General features: G+C 40.5%; 1 protein-coding gene across 6 annotated transcripts in view; it reads right to left on the reverse strand.

Annotated features, from left to right (window-relative positions):
- The window catches only part of rho-5 (rhomboid-5), a 318,955-nt gene that overhangs the window by 61,318 nt on the left and 238,205 nt on the right, over window positions 1–19,432 (reverse strand). For all 6 annotated transcript variants that reach the window (XR_008407475.2, XM_053780640.2, XM_053780642.2 and 3 more), the window contains 2 exons: window positions 6,918–7,064; window positions 3,439–3,513 (listed from right to left, as the gene is read on the reverse strand). Coding sequence is in view for 5 of the 6 variants with exons in the window: in XM_053780640.2 (XP_053636615.1) it covers window positions 3,439–3,513; window positions 6,918–7,064 (222 nt within the window). In the remaining variant the exon portion in view is untranslated. The remainder of the gene's footprint in view (window positions 1–3,438; window positions 3,514–6,917; window positions 7,065–19,432) is intronic.

Raw genomic sequence — 19,432 nt, forward strand, 5'->3', positions numbered from 1 at the left:
ACTCCAAAACTATATCCCCACCTGCTTTTAACATTTCTATCTTTATCCCATCAATCCCGGCTGCCTTACCCCCTTTCATTTTACCTACTGCCTCACGAACTTCCCCCACACTCACAACTGGCTCTTCCTCACTCCTACAAGATGTTATTCCTCCTTGCCCTATACACGAAATCACAGCTTCCCTATCTTCATCAACATTTAACAATTCCTCAAAATATTCCTTCCATCTTCCCAATACCTCTAACTCTCCATTTAATAACTCTCCTCTCCTATTTTTAACTGACAAATCCATTTGTTCTCTAGGCTTTCTTAACTTGTTAATCTCACTCCAAAACTTTTTCTTATTTTCAACAAAATTTGTTGATAACATCTCACCCACTCTCTCATTTGCTCTCTTTTTACATTGCTTCACCACTCTCTTAACTTCTCTCTTTTTCTCCATATACTCTTCCCTCCTTGCATCACTTCTACTTTGTAAAAACTTCTCATATGCTAACTTTTTCTCCCTTACTACTCTCTTTACATCATCATTCCACCAATCGCTCCTCTTCCCTCCTGCACCCACTTTCCTGTAACCACAAACTTCTGCTGAACACTCTAACACTACATTTTTAAACCTACCCCATACCTCTTCGACCCCATTGCCTATGCTCTCATTAGCCCATCTATCCTCCAATAGCTGTTTATATCTTACCCTAACTGCCTCCTCTTTTAGTTTATAAACCTTCACCTCTCTCTTCCCTGATGCTTCTATTCTCCTTGTATCCCATCTACCTTTTACTCTCAGTGTAGCTACAACTAGAAAGTGATCTGATATATCTGTGGCCCCTCTATAAACATGTACATCCTGAAGTCTACTCAACAGTCTTTTATCTACCAATACATAATCCAACAAACTACTGTCATTTCTACAAAGATAGAAATGTTAAAAGCAGGTGGGGATATAGTTTTGGAGTGGTTGGTGCAATTATTTAATAAATGTATGGAAGAGGGTAAGGTACCTAGGGATTGGCAGAGAGCATGCATAGTTCCTTTGTATAAAGGCAAAGGGGATAAAAGAGAGTGCAAAAATTATAGGGGGATAAGTCTGTTGAGTGTACCTGGTAAAGTGTATGTTAGAGTTATAATTGAAAGAATTAAGAGTAAGACGGAGAATAGGATAGCAGATGAACAAGGAGGCTTTAGGAAAGGTAGGGGGTGTGTGGACCAGGTGTTTACAGTGAAACATATAAGTGAACAGTATTTAGATAAGGCTAAAGAGGTCTTTGTGGCATTTATGGATTTGGAAAAGGCGTATGACAGGGTGGATAGGGGGGCAATGTGGCAGATGTTGCAAGTGTATGGTGTAGGAGGTAGGTTACTGAAAGCAGTGAAGAGTTTTTACGAGGATAGTGAGGCTCAAGTTAGAGTATGTAGGAAAGAGGGAAATTTTTTCCCAGTAAAAGTAGGCCTTAGACAAGGATGTGTGATGTCACCGTGGTTGTTTAATATATTTATAGATGGGGTTGTAAGAGAAGTAAATGCGAGGGTCTTGGCAAGAGGCGTGGAGTTAAAAGATAAAGAATCACACACAAAGTGGGAGTTGTCACAGCTGCTCTTTGCTGATGACACTGTGCTCTTGGGAGATTCTGAAGAGAAGTTGCAGAGATTGGTGGATGAATTTGGTAGGGTGTGCAAAAGAAGAAAATTAAAGGTGAATACAGGAAAGAGTAAGGTTATGAGGATAACAAAAAGATTAGGTGATGAAAGATTGAATATCAGATTGGAGGGAGAGAGTATGGAGGAGGTGAACGTATTCAGATATTTGGGAGTGGACGTGTCAGCGGATGGGTCTATGAAAGATGAGGTGAATCATAGAATTGATGAGGGAAAAAGAGTGAGTGGTGCACTTAGGAGTCTGTGGAGACAAAGAACTTTGTCCTTGGAGGCAAAGAGGGGAATGTATGAGAGTATAGTTTTACCAACGCTCTTATATGGGTGTGAAGCGTGGGTGATGAATGTTGCAGCGAGGAGAAGGCTGGAGGCAGTGGAGATGTCATGTCTGAGGGCAATGTGTGGTGTGAATATAATGCAGAGAATTCGTAGTTTGGAAGTTAGGAGGAGGTGCGGGATTACCAAAACTGTTGTCCAGAGGGCTGAGGAAGGGTTGTTGAGGTGGTTCGGACATGTAGAGAGAATGGAGCGAAACAGAATGACTTCAAGAGTGTATCAGTCTGTAGTGGAAGGAAGGCGGGGTAGGGGTCGGCCTAGGAAGGGTTGGAGGGAGGGGGTAAAGGAGGTTTTGTGTGCGAGGGGCTTGGACTTCCAGCAGGCATGCGTGAGCGTGTTTGATAGGAGTGAATGGAGACAAATGGTTTTTAATACTTAACGTGCTGTTGGAGTGTGAGCAAAGTAACATTTATGAAGGGATTCAGGGAAACCGGCAGGCCGGACTTGAGTCCTGGAGATGGGAAGTACAGTGCCTGCACTCTGAAGGAGGGGTGTTAATGTTGCAGTTTAAAAACTGTAGTGTAAAGCACCCTTCTGGCAAGACAGTGATGGAGTGAATGATGGTGAAAGTTTTTCTTTTTCGGGCCACCCTGCCTTGGTGGGAATCGGCCGGTGTGATAATAAAAAAAAATTTTATTTACTGTCTCTTACTGCACTATAATATATACTGTAGAATATACTTTACCACTGGTATCTCATTCACTCCACTATCAAACAATTTTATGGAATGAAATCAATGTAGAAGTGTGACGACGGTAACATTTGCAAAGGGACTGATAAGCCAGACTCAAGTCCTCAATAACCTGTCTTAGTGGTCTAGTGTGGTTCATCAATTCACTTCCTTCTATCATCAATGCTTGTGTTGAAGGCTGGTGTTATACATGAATTCAACACAAGACCAAAATTTCAAGTTTTGAATAATATTTAATGATGTTTAATAAGCTACTGAAAAATAATGCTAGAGAATTTCTCCTCTCTCACACATGAACTGTAGTGTACCAGTGTTGTAGAGATCATATATGTGAGCCCTGGTCTACAAGTGTTGTAGATCAGATATGAGCCCTGGTCTACTAGTGTTGTAGAGACCATACATGAACCCTGGTCTACTAGTGTTGTAGAGACCATACATGAACCCTGGTCTACCAGTGTTGTACAGACCATACATGAACCCTGGTCTACCAGTGTTGTAGAGACCATACATGAACCCTGGTCTACCAGTGTTGTAGAGACCATACATGAACCTTGGTCTACCAGTGTTATAGATCATAGCAATATACAAAGACCATGTTGAATATATAACAGTCACATTCACTCTTCTAATACAGTCACTCTCATGCTTGCCAACAATAACAGTCGTGCCGAGTATATAACAGTAACAATCACTCCTCCATGCCACAGTCACACTCACACTTGTCAGTCAACAACAAAAGGTAAGGAGAAGCAGCTCACCGCTCTAGGACCTATCCAGAAATTTGATGGCTCCCAGTAGTCCACAGTTTGGATAGATAAGCTTGCCATTAGAACCTGCAAAATTTCACACTATTAGAAAGAAAATTTCACCTATATCAAAAACTTTAAAATTTTTTTATTTATGGCTGTAAGAGAACAAGTGCATTTTCTAGACACTACCAGTGATCCTCCAGTATTGAAAAGGAGTGGAAAAAGGGGCAGCTCCAGAAAGTTTATGTAGGAGTGACTTAGGGATAGAAGCTGGTTGGAAAATGGAGGCTAAGGGATTTGTCTTCAAAAAGCATTATGTATTATTTCTCATTTGAAGGGCTGAAGGATTTTTTGTTTTTTTAAGGGGGGACAGGGGGTGATTACAGTCTTCCCTTGCCCACCCTTGGTGCTGTTGCTGGGTGTAAAACATAGCTCTGGTAAGTCAGTGGATGATTAACCCTTAAATTGTCCAAACGTAGATTTACGTTCATATGCGTAGCGCTCTGAATGTAGATCTACATTCACTTTTACATTCTTTCTTATGTAAAAAAACGAAGATCTACGTTCGGAGTGCTACGCGTATAAATGTAGATCTACATTTGGACAGTTTAAGGGTTAAGACAGTTATGGATCATTATCTGACAAAAAGCCATATCAAGAGGCACTTGTCTTGTTTCCTTCGACAAGGACCCATGTCAGTAGATACTTGTCTTGTTGCCTTCAACAAGGGCCCATGTCAGGAGACACTTGTCTTGTTTCCTTTGACAAGGACCCATGTCAGGAGACACTTGTCTTGTTGCCTTCAACAAGGACCCATGTCAGGAGACACTTGTCGTGTTTCCTTTGACAAGGACCCATGTCAGGAGACACTTGTCTTGTTTCCTTCGACAAGGACCCATGTCAGAAGACACTAGTCTTGTTTCCTTCGACAAGGACCCATGTCAGAAGACACATGTTTTGTTTCCTTCGACAAGGACCCATTTCAGGGAGCACATAGAAATTCACAGGGATCCTATAATATGTTAAGATATACCAACAGAAATAAAAAATTGTACTTCACTAATATTTAGAAGGGTACACAATATTGTAAACATTTACAACTCATAAGGATTACCTTTACAGTCTGGCTTATCATTTCTTTATTGTATGTACTATTACTACTACTCTTACTACTAGAATTATTATTGCTACTGCTGTTTTTAAAATTCATTATGCAGCGATAGAAGTGAAACATTCTTTAATGTGGTGTTATCTCTGCTGCTATGTAATAACCTAACATAACTTTTATAAACTGAATGATACAGTCCTAGAGTGTTAGTGTCAACAACCAGGACCTAAACTCTCTGATGATTTCTTAAATTCAGCAATGCACAATAATTCCTTTCCTCTTTAAAACTGCAGTTAGAATGATAACAAATTCTCACTACAGGCAACACACTCCACCAATATTCAAAACACTCAACCTACTCACCATACAAAACATCCATACTTATTATTGCACCTATTACATACATAGAACACTTAACTCTGATATTAACCCTCCCCTCAAACATCTCCTTGCCAACCTCAACAGAACACATGACCATAACACAAGGCACAGATCACTCTTTGATGTTCCTCGTGTCCATCTCACGCTATGCAAAAACTCAATGCACATAAAAGGCCCTAAAATCTGGAATTCATTACCTGTAAATATAAAAGAAACACTACCTGTTTATAAATTCAAGTCTCTTCTCAAAGATCACTTACTCACTCAAAACCAAATAAATACTGAATAACTGAACCTTATAAATTGTATATCCTATATGTTACTCACAATTATATCACACAAATGTTAAACCTAGGACCCAATCTAACTTTATTATTTTTTTAAATACACTACCTAACAGAATACTCCATTCGACTGAATGTACAGCAATGCAAGCAACCATATGACCTGTCTTTGTAATACTCATTTGTGCTTTATAGTTATCTGTTTACAATAATGTTTTATCACTGATTTCATCATTGCTTAGTTAATCTTAAGTTAATTTTAAGCCAGCCCGTAATGCTATGCATATAAGTGGCTTTGGCATGCTGCTCTTACCTGTATTTTTTGTACCTCTGTTTGTATGCTTAAATTACTAAATAAATAAATAAATAAATGCAAACTGACCATAAATATTTTTTTGAGCTAAGGCTGGTTGGTTGGCTAACTGGGCTTAAAGCATACTGACAAATGATGGTCATTAAGGCTGTCAGTCACCTCTTCACCACCAGTCAAGAATAATCACTAATACAGATATACTGGGATTAAAAGTATACTTTAAGTGTGTATAAACTGAGAGAAGCATCCATCTAGGTGTGCATGCACTGTTCCTCACATTGTAAATACTCATCAGAATATATGGAAAGATTCACCAAGGCCTATCCTCCCCAATGATGACACATCCTTGTAGCCATAGATGAATGAAAAAATCTCCCTACACCTAAATGTCCTTCTTGAATGCATATTAGACCACCAGTTGGATGCGTATTGAACAAGTGACATAATTTGTCTACTCTTGAATATCAACAAAAATCGAACATTTCCGCTACTTTGAGCTCAATTTCAAGCTACTTTCAGTCCTGAAACTAATCAAAATCATTTCTATTTCTGTAATATATCTTCCATTCTATCAAAAGAGACCAAGAAACTGTGAATACAACCATAAAACCTATACGAAAATACACTGCAAATTCGGTATTTTAAACAAAAAACATGGTCACTCTTTTTTCCCATTATGCACTGCATGCTGCAGGATTTCTTTTATGTGGTGCACACTTTCTGCACCGACCCATTCTCTCATATCTAGGCCTACTCACTGCTTATCTGAGAGAGCTGAACTCATAGTGCAGAACTACAGCACCGACCAGCATTTCAAAGCCATACTGCTAAGGCACCTGCCCTCCAAGGCTTAATTAACCCGTAAACGGTCCAAGCAGATCTACGTTCACATGTGTAGTGCTACAAAAGTAGATCTACATTTTTTTACATATTTTCAAATATAACAAAAAAAAAAAGTAGATCAAAGTTTTTTTACACATTTTCAAATGTAAAAAAACAAAAAGAAAATCTACTTTTTTTACATACTTTCAAATGTTGAAAAAACGTATATATACGTTTGGACCGTTTATGGGTTAAGAACTAGGATTAGTCTGCCTGAAATGCACCGCATGCTAGTGGCTTTCTTTTGTGCCTACAAATATTTTATTACATGTAAACTACATTAATTATATACTGAATAAAAGAAATAAAGAATTTGATTACTGGTCTCCAAATGAAAAAGTCCAACATTTTATATTCACATTTTAAAGGAAAAAATTCAGTTAAACTTCATACACTGTTAGTCATTCATAAGAGGGTACAAAATGTTAACATCATATTGACATATCATTATCACTTGTTATTATATTAACCCATGAAACAAGAAGACATTAAGCTCTAAAACTTAATGTCAGATGCTAACCTGTCCTGACTGCTGCTGTAGAGTGAAGCCTTTTGGAGCCAAGCCATAACACATGATGGAGAGCAGAAGAATGAACACTTGTACAGTTGTCACCCACCACGTAAAGTACGGCCGGTAGTCATTCATCTCATCTATTTGTTTCTTCACCTGTTTAATACAAAAATAAAAATAAAAATAAGTGAAACAGCTGCTCATTTGGTCTATTTATAAAAAAAATTTATTCATGTTTAGTAGCTAAAGCTTCTCTGCATAAATAATTTTAATTACAGGTTCTTCTCAACTTATGATGGATTGACATACGATATTTTGACTTCACGATAGTGCAAAAGCGATTACTTTTAACATTAAACTTACGATAACTACCCAGCATGAAGGTGGCAAGTCCATAACTTGTACAGCCTCTCCTCACTTAACGACAGTGTTCTGTTCCTAAGACCACGCTGGTGAACGAATTTATCGCTAAGTGAGGAGCATGCTATAATGGTAGTAGTAGGTTTGTGTCAACCATCTTTGATATCGTTTTAATGTCACCTTTGCACCATTTATAACAATTCTGTTATATTTTTAAATGTTTATACAGTAGTGTACTGTATACTGTAATAAAAAGAATAGAGGAAATCAGCACTAATATACATTATTTAGGTATCCATTCTGGTCAGAGAGCCCATTGTAAGTCTGAGTCGTCGGTAAATGAGTACGTCGCTAAGTGAGGAGAGGCTGTATTTTTTTTCTGTTTTTACTTTTCAATACTGGTATTAGTTAGAGTAATTATTTATTTATTTACTTATTCAGTGACAGAAGTTATTTATTTACTTGGTTATTTAGCATATCACACTCACATTCAATTACAACAGTATTTTCAACTTACAATGGATTCATTGGAACATAACCACATCATAAATCAAGGAGTGACTGTATTATTCTAATGCTAAGTGCTAAACCCATATTATTTATTTTTATTAACACATAGGCCATTTCCCACCAAGACAGGGTGGCCCAAAAAAGCAGAACTTTCACCATCACTCACTCCATCACTGTCTTGCCAGAAGTGTGCTTTACACTACAGTTATAAAAGTGCAACATTAACACCCCTCCTTCAGAGTGTAGACACTGTACTTCCCATCTCCAGGACTCAAGTCCGGCCTGCCAGTTTCCTTGAATCCCTTCATAAATGTTACCTTGCTCACACTCTATCATGTCAAATCCTAAAAAAACATTTGTCTCCACTCACTCCTATCAAATATGCTCACGCATGCTTGGTGGAAGTTCAAGTCCCTCGAACACAAAACCTCCTTTACCCCCTCCCTCCAACCTTTCCTAGGCCAACCCCTACTCTGCCTTCCCTCCACTACAGATTCATACACTCTTGAAGTCATTCTATTTTGTTCCACCCTCTCTACATGTCCAAACTACCTCAACAACCCCTCCTCAGCCCTCTGGATAATGGTTTTGGTAATCCTGCACCTCCTCCTAATTTCCAAACTATGAATTCTCTGCATTATATTCACATTACACATTGACCTCAGACATGACATCTCCACTACCTCCAGCCTTCTCCTTGTTGCAACATTCACCACCCATGCTTCACACCCATATAAGTGTGTTGGTATAACTATACTTTCATACATTCCCTTCTTTGCTTCCATGGACAAATTTTTTGTCTCCACAGACTCCTAAGTGCACCACTCACCCTTTTTCCCACATCAATTCTATGATTCACCTCATCGTTTATAGACCCATCTGCTGACACGTCCACTCCCAAATCTCTGAACACATTCACCTCCTCCATACTCTCTCCCTCCAATCTGATGAGGTAGTCAGTCCCTCAGCCTTGGAGTTAGTGTTCACCACGATGCTGTGAACACTAACTCCAAGGCAGAGGGACTGATTACCTCATCTTTTGTATATAGTTCTACTGTCTTAAAATTATGTCCTAGAATCTGTATTGATAAAGCCACTGGATGGCAAAACGTCTACAATAAAGATATCCAGATGTTGCACATGTGTCTTAACTTTCATATTGTCGGTATTTTATACCTTTCTTGCACAACAACAACCCTGGTGTCAAGGAACCAACAACAACAACCCTGGTGTCAAGGAACCAACAACAACAACCCTGGTGTCAAGGAACCAACAACAACAACCCTGGTGTCAAGGAACCAACAACAACCCGGGTGTCAAGGAACCAACAACAACAACCCTGGTGTCAAGGAACCAACAACAACCCTGGTGTCAAGGAACCAACAACAACAACCCTGGTGTCAAGGAACCAACAACAACCCTGGTGTCAAGGAACCAACAACAACCCTGGTGTCAAAAAACCAACAACAACCACCCTGGTGTCAAGGAACCAACAACAACCCTAGTGTCAAGGAACCAACAACAACCTTGGTGTCAAGGAACCAACAACAACAGCCTTGGTGTCAATGAACCAACAACAACCCTGGCATCAAGGAACCAACAACAACCTTGGTGTCAAGGAACCAACAACAACAACCCTGTGAAAGTTAAGACACATGTGCAACATCTGGGTATCTTTATTGTAGACGTTTCGCCATCCAGTGGCTTTATCAATACAGATTCTAGGACATAATTGGAAGACAGTAGAACTATATACAAAAGATGAGGTAGTCAGTCCCTCAGCCTTGGAGTTAGTGTTCACCACGATGCTGTGAACACTAACTCCAAGGCTGAGGGACTGATTACCTCATCTTTTGTATATAGTTCTACTGTCTTAAAATTATGTCCTAGAATCTGTATTGATAAAGCCACTGGATGGCAAAACGTCTACAATAAAGATATCCAGATGTTGCACATGTGTCTTAACTTTCATATTGTCGGTATTTTATACCTTTCTTGCACAACAACAACCCTGGTGTCAAGGAACCAACAACAACAACCCTGGTGTCAAGGAACCAACAACAACAACCCTGGTGTCAAGGAACCAACAACAACAACCCTGGTGTCAAGGAACCAACAACAACAACCCTGGTGTCAAGGAACCAACAATAACAACCCTGGTGTCAAGGAACCAACAACAACAACCCTGGTGTCAAGGAACCAACAACAACAACCCTGGTGTCAAGGAACCAACAACAACAACCCTGGTGTCAAGGAACCAACAACAACAACCCTGGTGTCAAGGAACCAACAACAACAACCCTGGTGTCAAGGAACCAACAACAACAACCCTGGTGTCAAGGAACCAACAATAACAACCCTGGTGTCAAGGAACCAACAACAACAACCCTGGTGTCAAGGAACCAACAACAACAACCCTGGTGTCAAGGAACCAACAACAACAACCCTGGTGTCAAGGAACCAACAACAACCCTGGTGTCAAGGAACCAACAACAACCCTGGTGTCAAGAAACCAACAACAACAACCCTGGTGTCAAGGAACCAACAACAACAACCCTGGTGTCAAGGAACCAACAATAACAACCCTGGTGCCAAGGAACCATCAACAACAACAACCCTGGTGTCAAAGAACCAACAACAACAACCCTGGTGTCAAGGAACCAACAACAATCCTGGTGTCAAGGAACCAACAACAACCATGATGTCAAGGAATCAAGAACAACCCTGCCATCAAGGAACCAACAAAAACAACCCTGGCATCAAAGAACCAACAAGAACAACCCTGGTATCAAGGAACCATCAACAACAACCCTGGCATCAAGGAATCAACAACAACAACCCTGATGTCAAAGAACCAACAAGAACAACCCTGGTATCAAGGAACAAACAACAACCCTGGTGTCAAGGAACCAACAACAACAACCCTGGTGTCAAGGAATTAAGAACAACCCTGGTGTCAAGAAACCAACAACAACCTTGGTGTCAAGGAACCAACAACAACAAGAACCCATGTGACAAGAACCAAAAACAACAACCCTGGTGTCACAGAACCAACAACAACCATAGTGTCAAGGAACCAACAACAACAAGAACCCATGTGACAAGAACCAAAAACAACAACCCTGGTGTCACAGAACCAACAACAACCATAGTGTCAAGGAACCAACAATAACCCTGGTGTCAAGAAAGCAACACAACCCTGGTGTCAAGGAACCAGCAACAACAGCCCTGGTGTCAAGGAATGAATATCAACAACCCTGATGTCAATGAACCAACAACAACAACAACCCTGGTGTCAAGGAACTAACAACAACCCTGGTGTCAAGGAACCAACAACATCAACCCTGGTGTCAAGGAACCAACAACAACAACAGCAACAACCCTTGTGTCAAGAACCAAAAACACAACCCTGGTGTCAAGGAATCAACAACAACCTTAGTGTCAAGGAACCAACAATAACCCTGGTGTTAAGAAAGCAACACAACAAGCCTGGTGTCAAGTAACCAACAACAACAGCCCTGGTGTCAAGGAATGAATATCAACAACCCTGGTGTCATAGAACCAACAACAACAACAACCCTGGTGTCAAGGAACCAACAAGAACCTTAGTGTCAAGGAACAAACACCAACCCTGGTGTCAAGGAACCAACACCAACAACCCTGGTGTCAAGGCACTAACAACCACCCTGGTGTCAAGGAACCAATAACAACCACCCTGGTGACAAGGAACCAACAACAACCCTGGTGTCAAGGTACCTCTCTCTCTCACACACACACACACACACACACAAAATCTCTCTCTCTCTCTCTCTCTCTCTCTCACATACACACACACACACACACACACACACACAAAATCTCTCTCTCTCTCTCTCTCTCACATACACACACACACAATAAATAAATGTGAGGAGTGGCATGAAAGAATCAAGATGTCTCCAGACATCATAGCGGTCACAGAAACAAAACTCACTGGCACAATAACAGATGCAATCTTCCCACCCGGATATCAGATCTTGAGGAAGGATAGGAGGAGGAGGAGGCGGGGTTGCACTACTAATTAAAAACTGGTGGGGTTATCAAGAAATGGAAGGAATGGACAAGACTGGAGAAAGGGACTACATAGTAGATACAGTTCAGTCAGGGAAACACAAGGTAGTCATTGCAGTGATGTATAACCCACCACAGAACTGCAGGAGGCCAAGAGAGGAATATGATGAGTGCAACAGAGCAAAGGTGGACACATTAGCTAAGGTGGCAAGAAGGGCTCACTCGAGTAGAGCAAAGTTACTGGTTATAGGCGACTTCAACCACAGGGAGATTGACTGGGAAAACCTGGAGCCACATGGGGGTCCCAAAACATGGAGAGCCAAAATGATGGATGTGATACTGACAAACCTCATTCATCAACATGTTAGGGACACTACCAGAGAGAGAGGGGAGGATGAACCAGCAAAACTGGACCTTGTGTTCACCCTGAGTAGCTCAGACATTGAGGACATCACATATGAAAGGCCCCTTGGAGCAAGTGACCACATGGTTCTGAGCTTTGAATACATCGTGGAGTTACAAGTGGAGAGGGTAACAGGAGTAGAAAGGGAAAAGCCAAACTATAAAAGGAGGGACTACACAGGTATGAGGACCTTCCTGCAGGAGGTTCAGTGGGAACGAGAGTTGGTAAGAAAGTCAGTAAACGAAATGATGGGCTATGTAACAACAAAATGCAAGGAGGCAGAGGAAAGGTTTGTTCCCAAGGGTAACAGAAATAATGGGAAGAACAGAACGAGCCCTTGGTTTACTCGAAGGTGTAGGGAGGCAAAAATTAAGTGCTCATGAGAATGGAAAAAGTACAGAAAGCAAAGGACTCAGGAAAATAAAGAGATTAGTCAATGAGCCAGAGACGAGTATGCACAGATAAGGAGGGAGGCCCAGCAGCAGTACAAAAATGACACAGCATCGAAAGTCAAGTCTGGCCCGAAACTGCTTTACAGCCACATCAGGAGGAAGACAACAGTCAAGGACCAGGCAATCATGCTGAGGAAAGAAGGTGGGGAGCTCACAAGAAATGACAAAAAAGTATGTGAGGAGCTCAACATGAGATTTCAGGAAGTATTTACAGTGGAGGTTTAAGGGACACTGGGAATCAAAACAGTGGGGTACACCAACAAGGGATATACCAACAAGTGTTGGATGAATTACACACAAATGAGGTGAAGAAGCTCCTAAGTGACCTCGATACCTCAAAGGCGGTGGGACTGGACATCTCTCCATAGGTCCTTAGAGAGGAAGCAGAGACACTGTGCATGCCACTAACCAAAAATTTCAACACTTCCCTTGAAACTGGGCAACTACCTGAAGTATGGAAGATGGCAAATGTAGTCCCCATCTTTAAGAAAGAAGACAGAAATGAAGCACTAAACTATAGACCAGTGTCACTGACGTGTATAGTACGCAAAGTCATGGAGAAGATTATCAGGAAGAGAGTGATGGAGCACCTGGAGCGGAACAAGGTTATAAACGACAGCCAGCACTGATTCATGGAAGGAAAATCCTGTGTCACAAACCTACTAGAGTTTTATGACAAGGTAACTGAAGTAAGAAATGAGGGGAAGGGGTGGGGTTGACTGCATTTTCTTGGACTGCAAGAAGGCCTTCAACACGGTTCCTTACAAGAGAGTAGTACAGAAGCTAGAGGATCAGGCACATATAACAGGAAGGGCACTGCAATGGATCAGAGAATGCCTAATAGGGAGGCAACAGCGAGTCATGGTCCGTGATGAGGTATTACAGTGGGCGCATGTGACAAGCGGGGTCCCACAGGGGTCAGTCCTGGGACCAGTGCTATTCTTGGTATATGTGAACGACATGACGGAAGGGATAGACTCAAAAGTGTCCCTGTTTGCAGATGATGCGAAGTTAATGAGGAGAATTAAATCAGATGCAGACCAGACAGGTCTACAAGGAGACCTGGACAGGCTGGATTCGTGGTCCAGCAAATGGCTCCTAGAATTTAACCCCGCCAAATGCAAAGTCATGAAGATCAGAGAAGGGCAAAGAAGACTGCAGACAGAGTATAAGCTAGGAGGCCAAAGACTGCAAACCTCACTCAAGGAAAAAGATCTATGAGTAAGTGAAATATCGAGAACGTTGCCAGAAGCACACATTAACCAGATAACTGCTGCGGCATGTGAGTGCCTGGCAAACCTGAAAATAGCATTCCGGTACCTCAGTAAGGAATCGTTCAAGACTTTATACACTGTGTACGTCAGGCCCATACTGGAATATGCAGCACCAGTTTGGAACCCACACTTGGTCAAACATGTCAAGAAATTAGAGAAAGTGCAAAGGTTTGCAACAAGGCTGGTTCCAGAGCTAAAGGGAATGTCCTATGAAGAAAGGTTAAGGGAAATTGGTCTGACGACACTGGAGAACAGGAGGGTCAGGGGAGACATGATAACAACATCCAAATACTGCATGGAATAGACAAGGTGGACAGAGACAGGATGTTCCAGAGATGGGTCACAGAAACAAGGGGTCACAATTGAAAACTGAAGACTGAGATGAATCAAAGGGATGTTAGGAAGTATTTCTTCAACCACAGAGTTATTAGGAAGTGGAATAGTCTGGCAAGAAATGTAGTGAAGGCAGGAACCATACATAGTTTTAAGACGAGGTATGATAAAGCTCATGGAGCAGGGAGAGGGAGGACCCTGTAGCTGTCAGTGAAGAGGCAGGGCCAGGAGCTGAGTCTCGACCCATGCAACCACAATTAGGTGAGTATGCATGCACGCACATACACACACACACACACACACACACACACACACACACACACACACACACACACACACACACACACTCACACACACACTCACACACACACTCACACACACACACACACACTCACACACACACTCACACTCACACTCACACTCTCTCACACTCACACTCTCTCACACTCACACTCTCTCACACTCACACTCTCTCACACTCACACTCTCTCACACTCACACTCTCTCACACTCACACTCTCTCACACTCACACTCTCTCACACTCACACTCTCTCTCTCACACACTCTCTCTCTCTCTCTCATTGTGGCGAATTTGCATGAGTGAGTCATCTCTCAAATGCATGGGATGTATATTTACAATGTAATGTATGACACTGTACACAGTAGTGGATTCTAGGTTAAGCTGACAATATATACAGAATTTCCTCTTACAACAGTTTCCATACAAGTAATTATTTGTAACTAACAGGTACCTGTCACCTCTGTGGTTACCCATTTGCAATTACCTACTGGAGGTGAAAGGGTATTAAGCCTGTCATGTCCATCCATCTTCAGTATTTGTAACAGTTGTCAGCAGTTAATCTATCTCAAAGATTTTTAAAGTTTTAAATGGTTGTAGCACTGACTGCTTGTTCCATTGAATCAGTTTGAAATAATTAGTCATACTTTTCAAATTGTACCATTTGTTCATTAGCTACCTTTCTTATTGTACATATGACTACATATGAAATTCTAATTAATAGTCAATGTCTAAATCTTGAGTAACACTGAATAATTAGGATTAGTTTGCTTGAAATGTATTCCCCTCAAGGAAGGTTCCTTGATGTTGGTGAGGGGCTCTTGATTTAGGGAATTGGATCTGTGCTCCAGTTCCCCGAGTTAAGCCTGAATGCCTTCCACATCCCCCCCCCAGGCGCTGTATAATCCTCCGGGTTTAGCGCTTCCCCCTTGATTATAATAATAATTGAAATGTATTGCATACTAGTGGTTTTCTTTTGTGTCTACCAATGTTTTATTACATGTAAACTACATTATTTGTACTGCATAAAGAAATAAAAATTGTATTGTATTGTGATAATATCTTTTTAGTGCCCTTCCCACAGTCCTAATTCTTCATTTGTAGGTAAACTGCTGAGGATGATTTATGCATTACATTTAATAGAATTGTATAAAAATTTATGGAGCATTAAATATAAAACTTCATATCAACTAAAGGGATATTATTTTTTTAATTCACATAGAGTTACCATGGCATTGCCAGCCATTGTCCTCCCTTCGACTTGGAGTGTCGGCGTATCTTCTGTGATGGTTGTTCAGAACTGTAACATGGTCCCTCATCGCTTTCCATTTATTTATTCTCTTCCTAATTAGTCACCATCGTGTTGAACAGCTATAGATTTACAATTGTGAGTGGCCACATTACTACTGAATGTTTACTGGAATTCCATCCAAATGTGGAATAAAATAATAAATGCTTAGTTTGAGGCTACAATCAACAGCACTTGTAGACAACCATCAGACACCTTTCATTCCTTCACTCTCATTCCTTGTGCACTTCATTATCGATGTCTCACTATTTGTGATAACTCGTTCAAGTGTGAGGTTGACAGGGGTGCAAGAGGAGAGGCTGAGCTGTTGAAGATAAATTAATTTAACATTTCCCTTTTTAATATTCAAGAAATGTTTTAAGATATCCCTGTGACTCATTTAAGGGTCTAAATCCCAACAATGACCCTGTATTCTTGTTGCATCCCAAAGAAAGAGTCAATCATGACCTTATGCTGATGTTGCAGCCCTTACAAAGAGAGCCAATTATGACCTTGTGTTCTTGTGACAAAGAGCCTAGCCTTATCTACACAGTCTATGCCTCACAGCACTTTGCATGCCATTTCCACAGTTCTTCTTACTGTTTGATCTTCCAGTTTTTGCAGTCATTAAATTCCCAGCTTCATGTGTCTTAATATGTCCACCTCACATTCACCAATAACATTCAATGAGGGGAAAATGCTCAGCATCACAAGTTTTAGAGTTCATCAAATCTGGGATGAACTGCCTTTCCACTTTAAAAATCCATTAACATTTACAATGGGATTGGAATGGTATGTAAATACAGTTGACCCTTGAACAATGCAGAAAGGGGGGGGGGGGTTAGGAGTGCTGACCTCACACGCAGTCAAAAATCGGCATACATATAACTTTTGACTCCTAAAACACTTTACTACTAATGGCCTACTGTTGACCGGAAACCTTAACAATAACATAAACAGTCAATTAACACATATTTTGTATGTTATATGTATTATATACTGCACTGTTACAACAAAGTAAGCTAGAGAGAAGAAAATGTTAAGAAAATCACAAGAAAGAGAAAATACATTTACATTACTGTACAGCCCCTCCTCACTTAACTACATATTCATTTACCGACACCTTGGACTTACAACGGGCTCTCTGATTAGTATTTATACCTGAGTAATGTATATTAGAGCTGGTTTCTTCTATTCTGTTTTTTTTTTCAATATACAGTACACAACTGTAGGTAGTAGGTTGGTAGACAGCAACCACCCAGGGAAGTACTACCATCCTGCCAGATGACTGTGAAACAGAAACCTATAACTGTTTTGCATGATGGTAGGATTGCTGGTTTCTTTTTCTGTCTCATAAACACGCTAGATAACAGGGATATCTTGCTACTCCTACTTACACTTTGGTCACACTTCACAGACACGCACATGCATATATATATATACATACATCTAGGTTTTTCTCCTTTTTCTAAATAGCTCTTGTTCTTCTTTATTTCTTCTATTGTCCATGGGGAAGTGGAAAAGAATCTTTCCTCCGTAAGCCATGCGTGTCGTATGAGGCGACTAAAATGCAGGGAGCGATGGGGTAGTAACTCCTTCTCCTGTAGACATTTACTACAAAAAAGAAGAAGAAAAACTTTATAAAACTGGGATGTTTGAATGTGCGTGGATGTAGTACGGATGACAAGAAACAGATGATTGCTGATATTATGAATAAAAAGAAGTTGGATGTCCTGGCCCTAAGCGAAACAAAGCTGAAGGGGGTAGGGGTTTCGGAGGGGGGAAATAAATGGGATTAAATCTGGAGTATCTGAGAGAGTTAGAGCAAAGGAAGGGGTAGCAGTAATGTTGAAGGATCAGTTATGGAAGGAGAAAAGAGAATATGAATGTGTAAATTCAAGAATTATGTGGATTAAAGTAAAGGTTGGATGCGAAAAGTGGGTCATAATAAGTGTGTATGCACCTGGAGAAGAGAGGAATGCAGAGGAGAGAGAGAGATTTTGGGAGATGTTAAGTGAATGTATAGGAGCCTTTGAACCAAGTGAGAGAGTAATTGTGGAAGGGGACCTGAATGCTAAAGTAGGAGAAACTTTTAGAGAGGGTGTGGTAGGTAAGTTTGGGGTGCCAGGTGTAAATGATAATGGGAGCCCTTTGATTGAACTTTGTATAGAAAGGGGTTTAGTTATAGGTAATACATATTTTAAGAAAAAGAGGATAAATAAGTATACAAGATGACTCAAGAAATCGTAATGACACGATTGCAAATAAACCATACCCCCGGCTGGGATTAAACCTGCGGTCATACAGTCTCAAAATGACAGTAGTTTGTTGGATTATGTATTGGTAGATAAAAGACTGTTGAGTAGACTTCAGGATGTACATGTTTATAGAGGGGCCACAGATATATCAGATCACTTTCTAGTTGTAGCTACAGTGAGAGTAAAAGGTAGATGGGATACAAGGAGAATAGAAGCATCAGGGAAGAGAGAGGTGAAGGTTTATAAACTAAAAGAGGAGGCAGTTAGGGTAAGATATAAACAGCTATTGGAGGATAGATGGGCTAATGAGAGCATAGGCAATGGGGTCGAAGAGGTATGGGGTAGGTTTAACCCTTTGAGGGTTTTCGTCGTACTAGTACGTTTTACGTGTAGGGGTTTTTGACGTACTAGTACTCATAAATTCTAGCGGCCTCAAATCTAGTGGGAGAAAGCTGGTAGGCCTTCATATGAAAGAATGGGTCTATGTGGTCAGTGTGCACAGTCTAAAAAAAATCCTGCAGCACACAGTGCATAATGAGAAAAAAAAAACTTTGACCATTTTTTTTTAATAAATCAGCGACTTTGCAGTGTATTTTCGTATGGTATTCATTGTTGTATTCTAGTTTTCTTGGTCTCATTTTATAGAATGGAAGACATATTACAGAAATTGAGATGATTTTGACTGGTTTTACAAAGAAAGGTGCCTTGAAATTGAGCTCAAAGTAGCAGAAATGTTCGATTTTTACCAAACTTCAAAAGTAAACAAATCGTGCCAAGCATGCAATACACGTCAACTGGTGAGTCTAATATTCTTTCACAAGTGCACCAATAATATTTATACCATTTTTTACACTAATGCAGTAGTCTGCATAACAGTAAATCTTATATTTTTTGTGAAAATAAAAATTCAAAGTGGAAAGCAAAAGAATATAAGAGGGGACTTGAGACATGACTAATGACTAGAGGAAATGTCATTTTAGTGCCAGGAATGTCTTTCTTGTTTATTCTGGACCCTATTCCGAAATTGGCATCTTTTGAAATTTGTGTGAAATTGGCAAAATTGCTAAATTCTGACAACTGTACTGGATAGTTGAATTTCCTAAATGAGTGGTTTCTTGCATCCATTCGATAGAAAAAATGGAGTTCTAGCGAAATATTCATGTTTTTTGTCGACTAGTACAGTGAAATTGGCCGAAAATGGGGCTCAAAGTGGGCAAAATCGCCGATGCGTAAACATCGCTGAGACCGCTAACTTTGCGGGAGCATAATTCCGTAAGTTTTCTATCAAATTTCAAAC

This window comes from Cherax quadricarinatus, chromosome 26 (assembly GCF_038502225.1).
Source record: "Cherax quadricarinatus isolate ZL_2023a chromosome 26, ASM3850222v1, whole genome shotgun sequence".
NCBI classification, from domain to species: Eukaryota; Metazoa; Arthropoda; class Malacostraca; order Decapoda; family Parastacidae; genus Cherax; species Cherax quadricarinatus.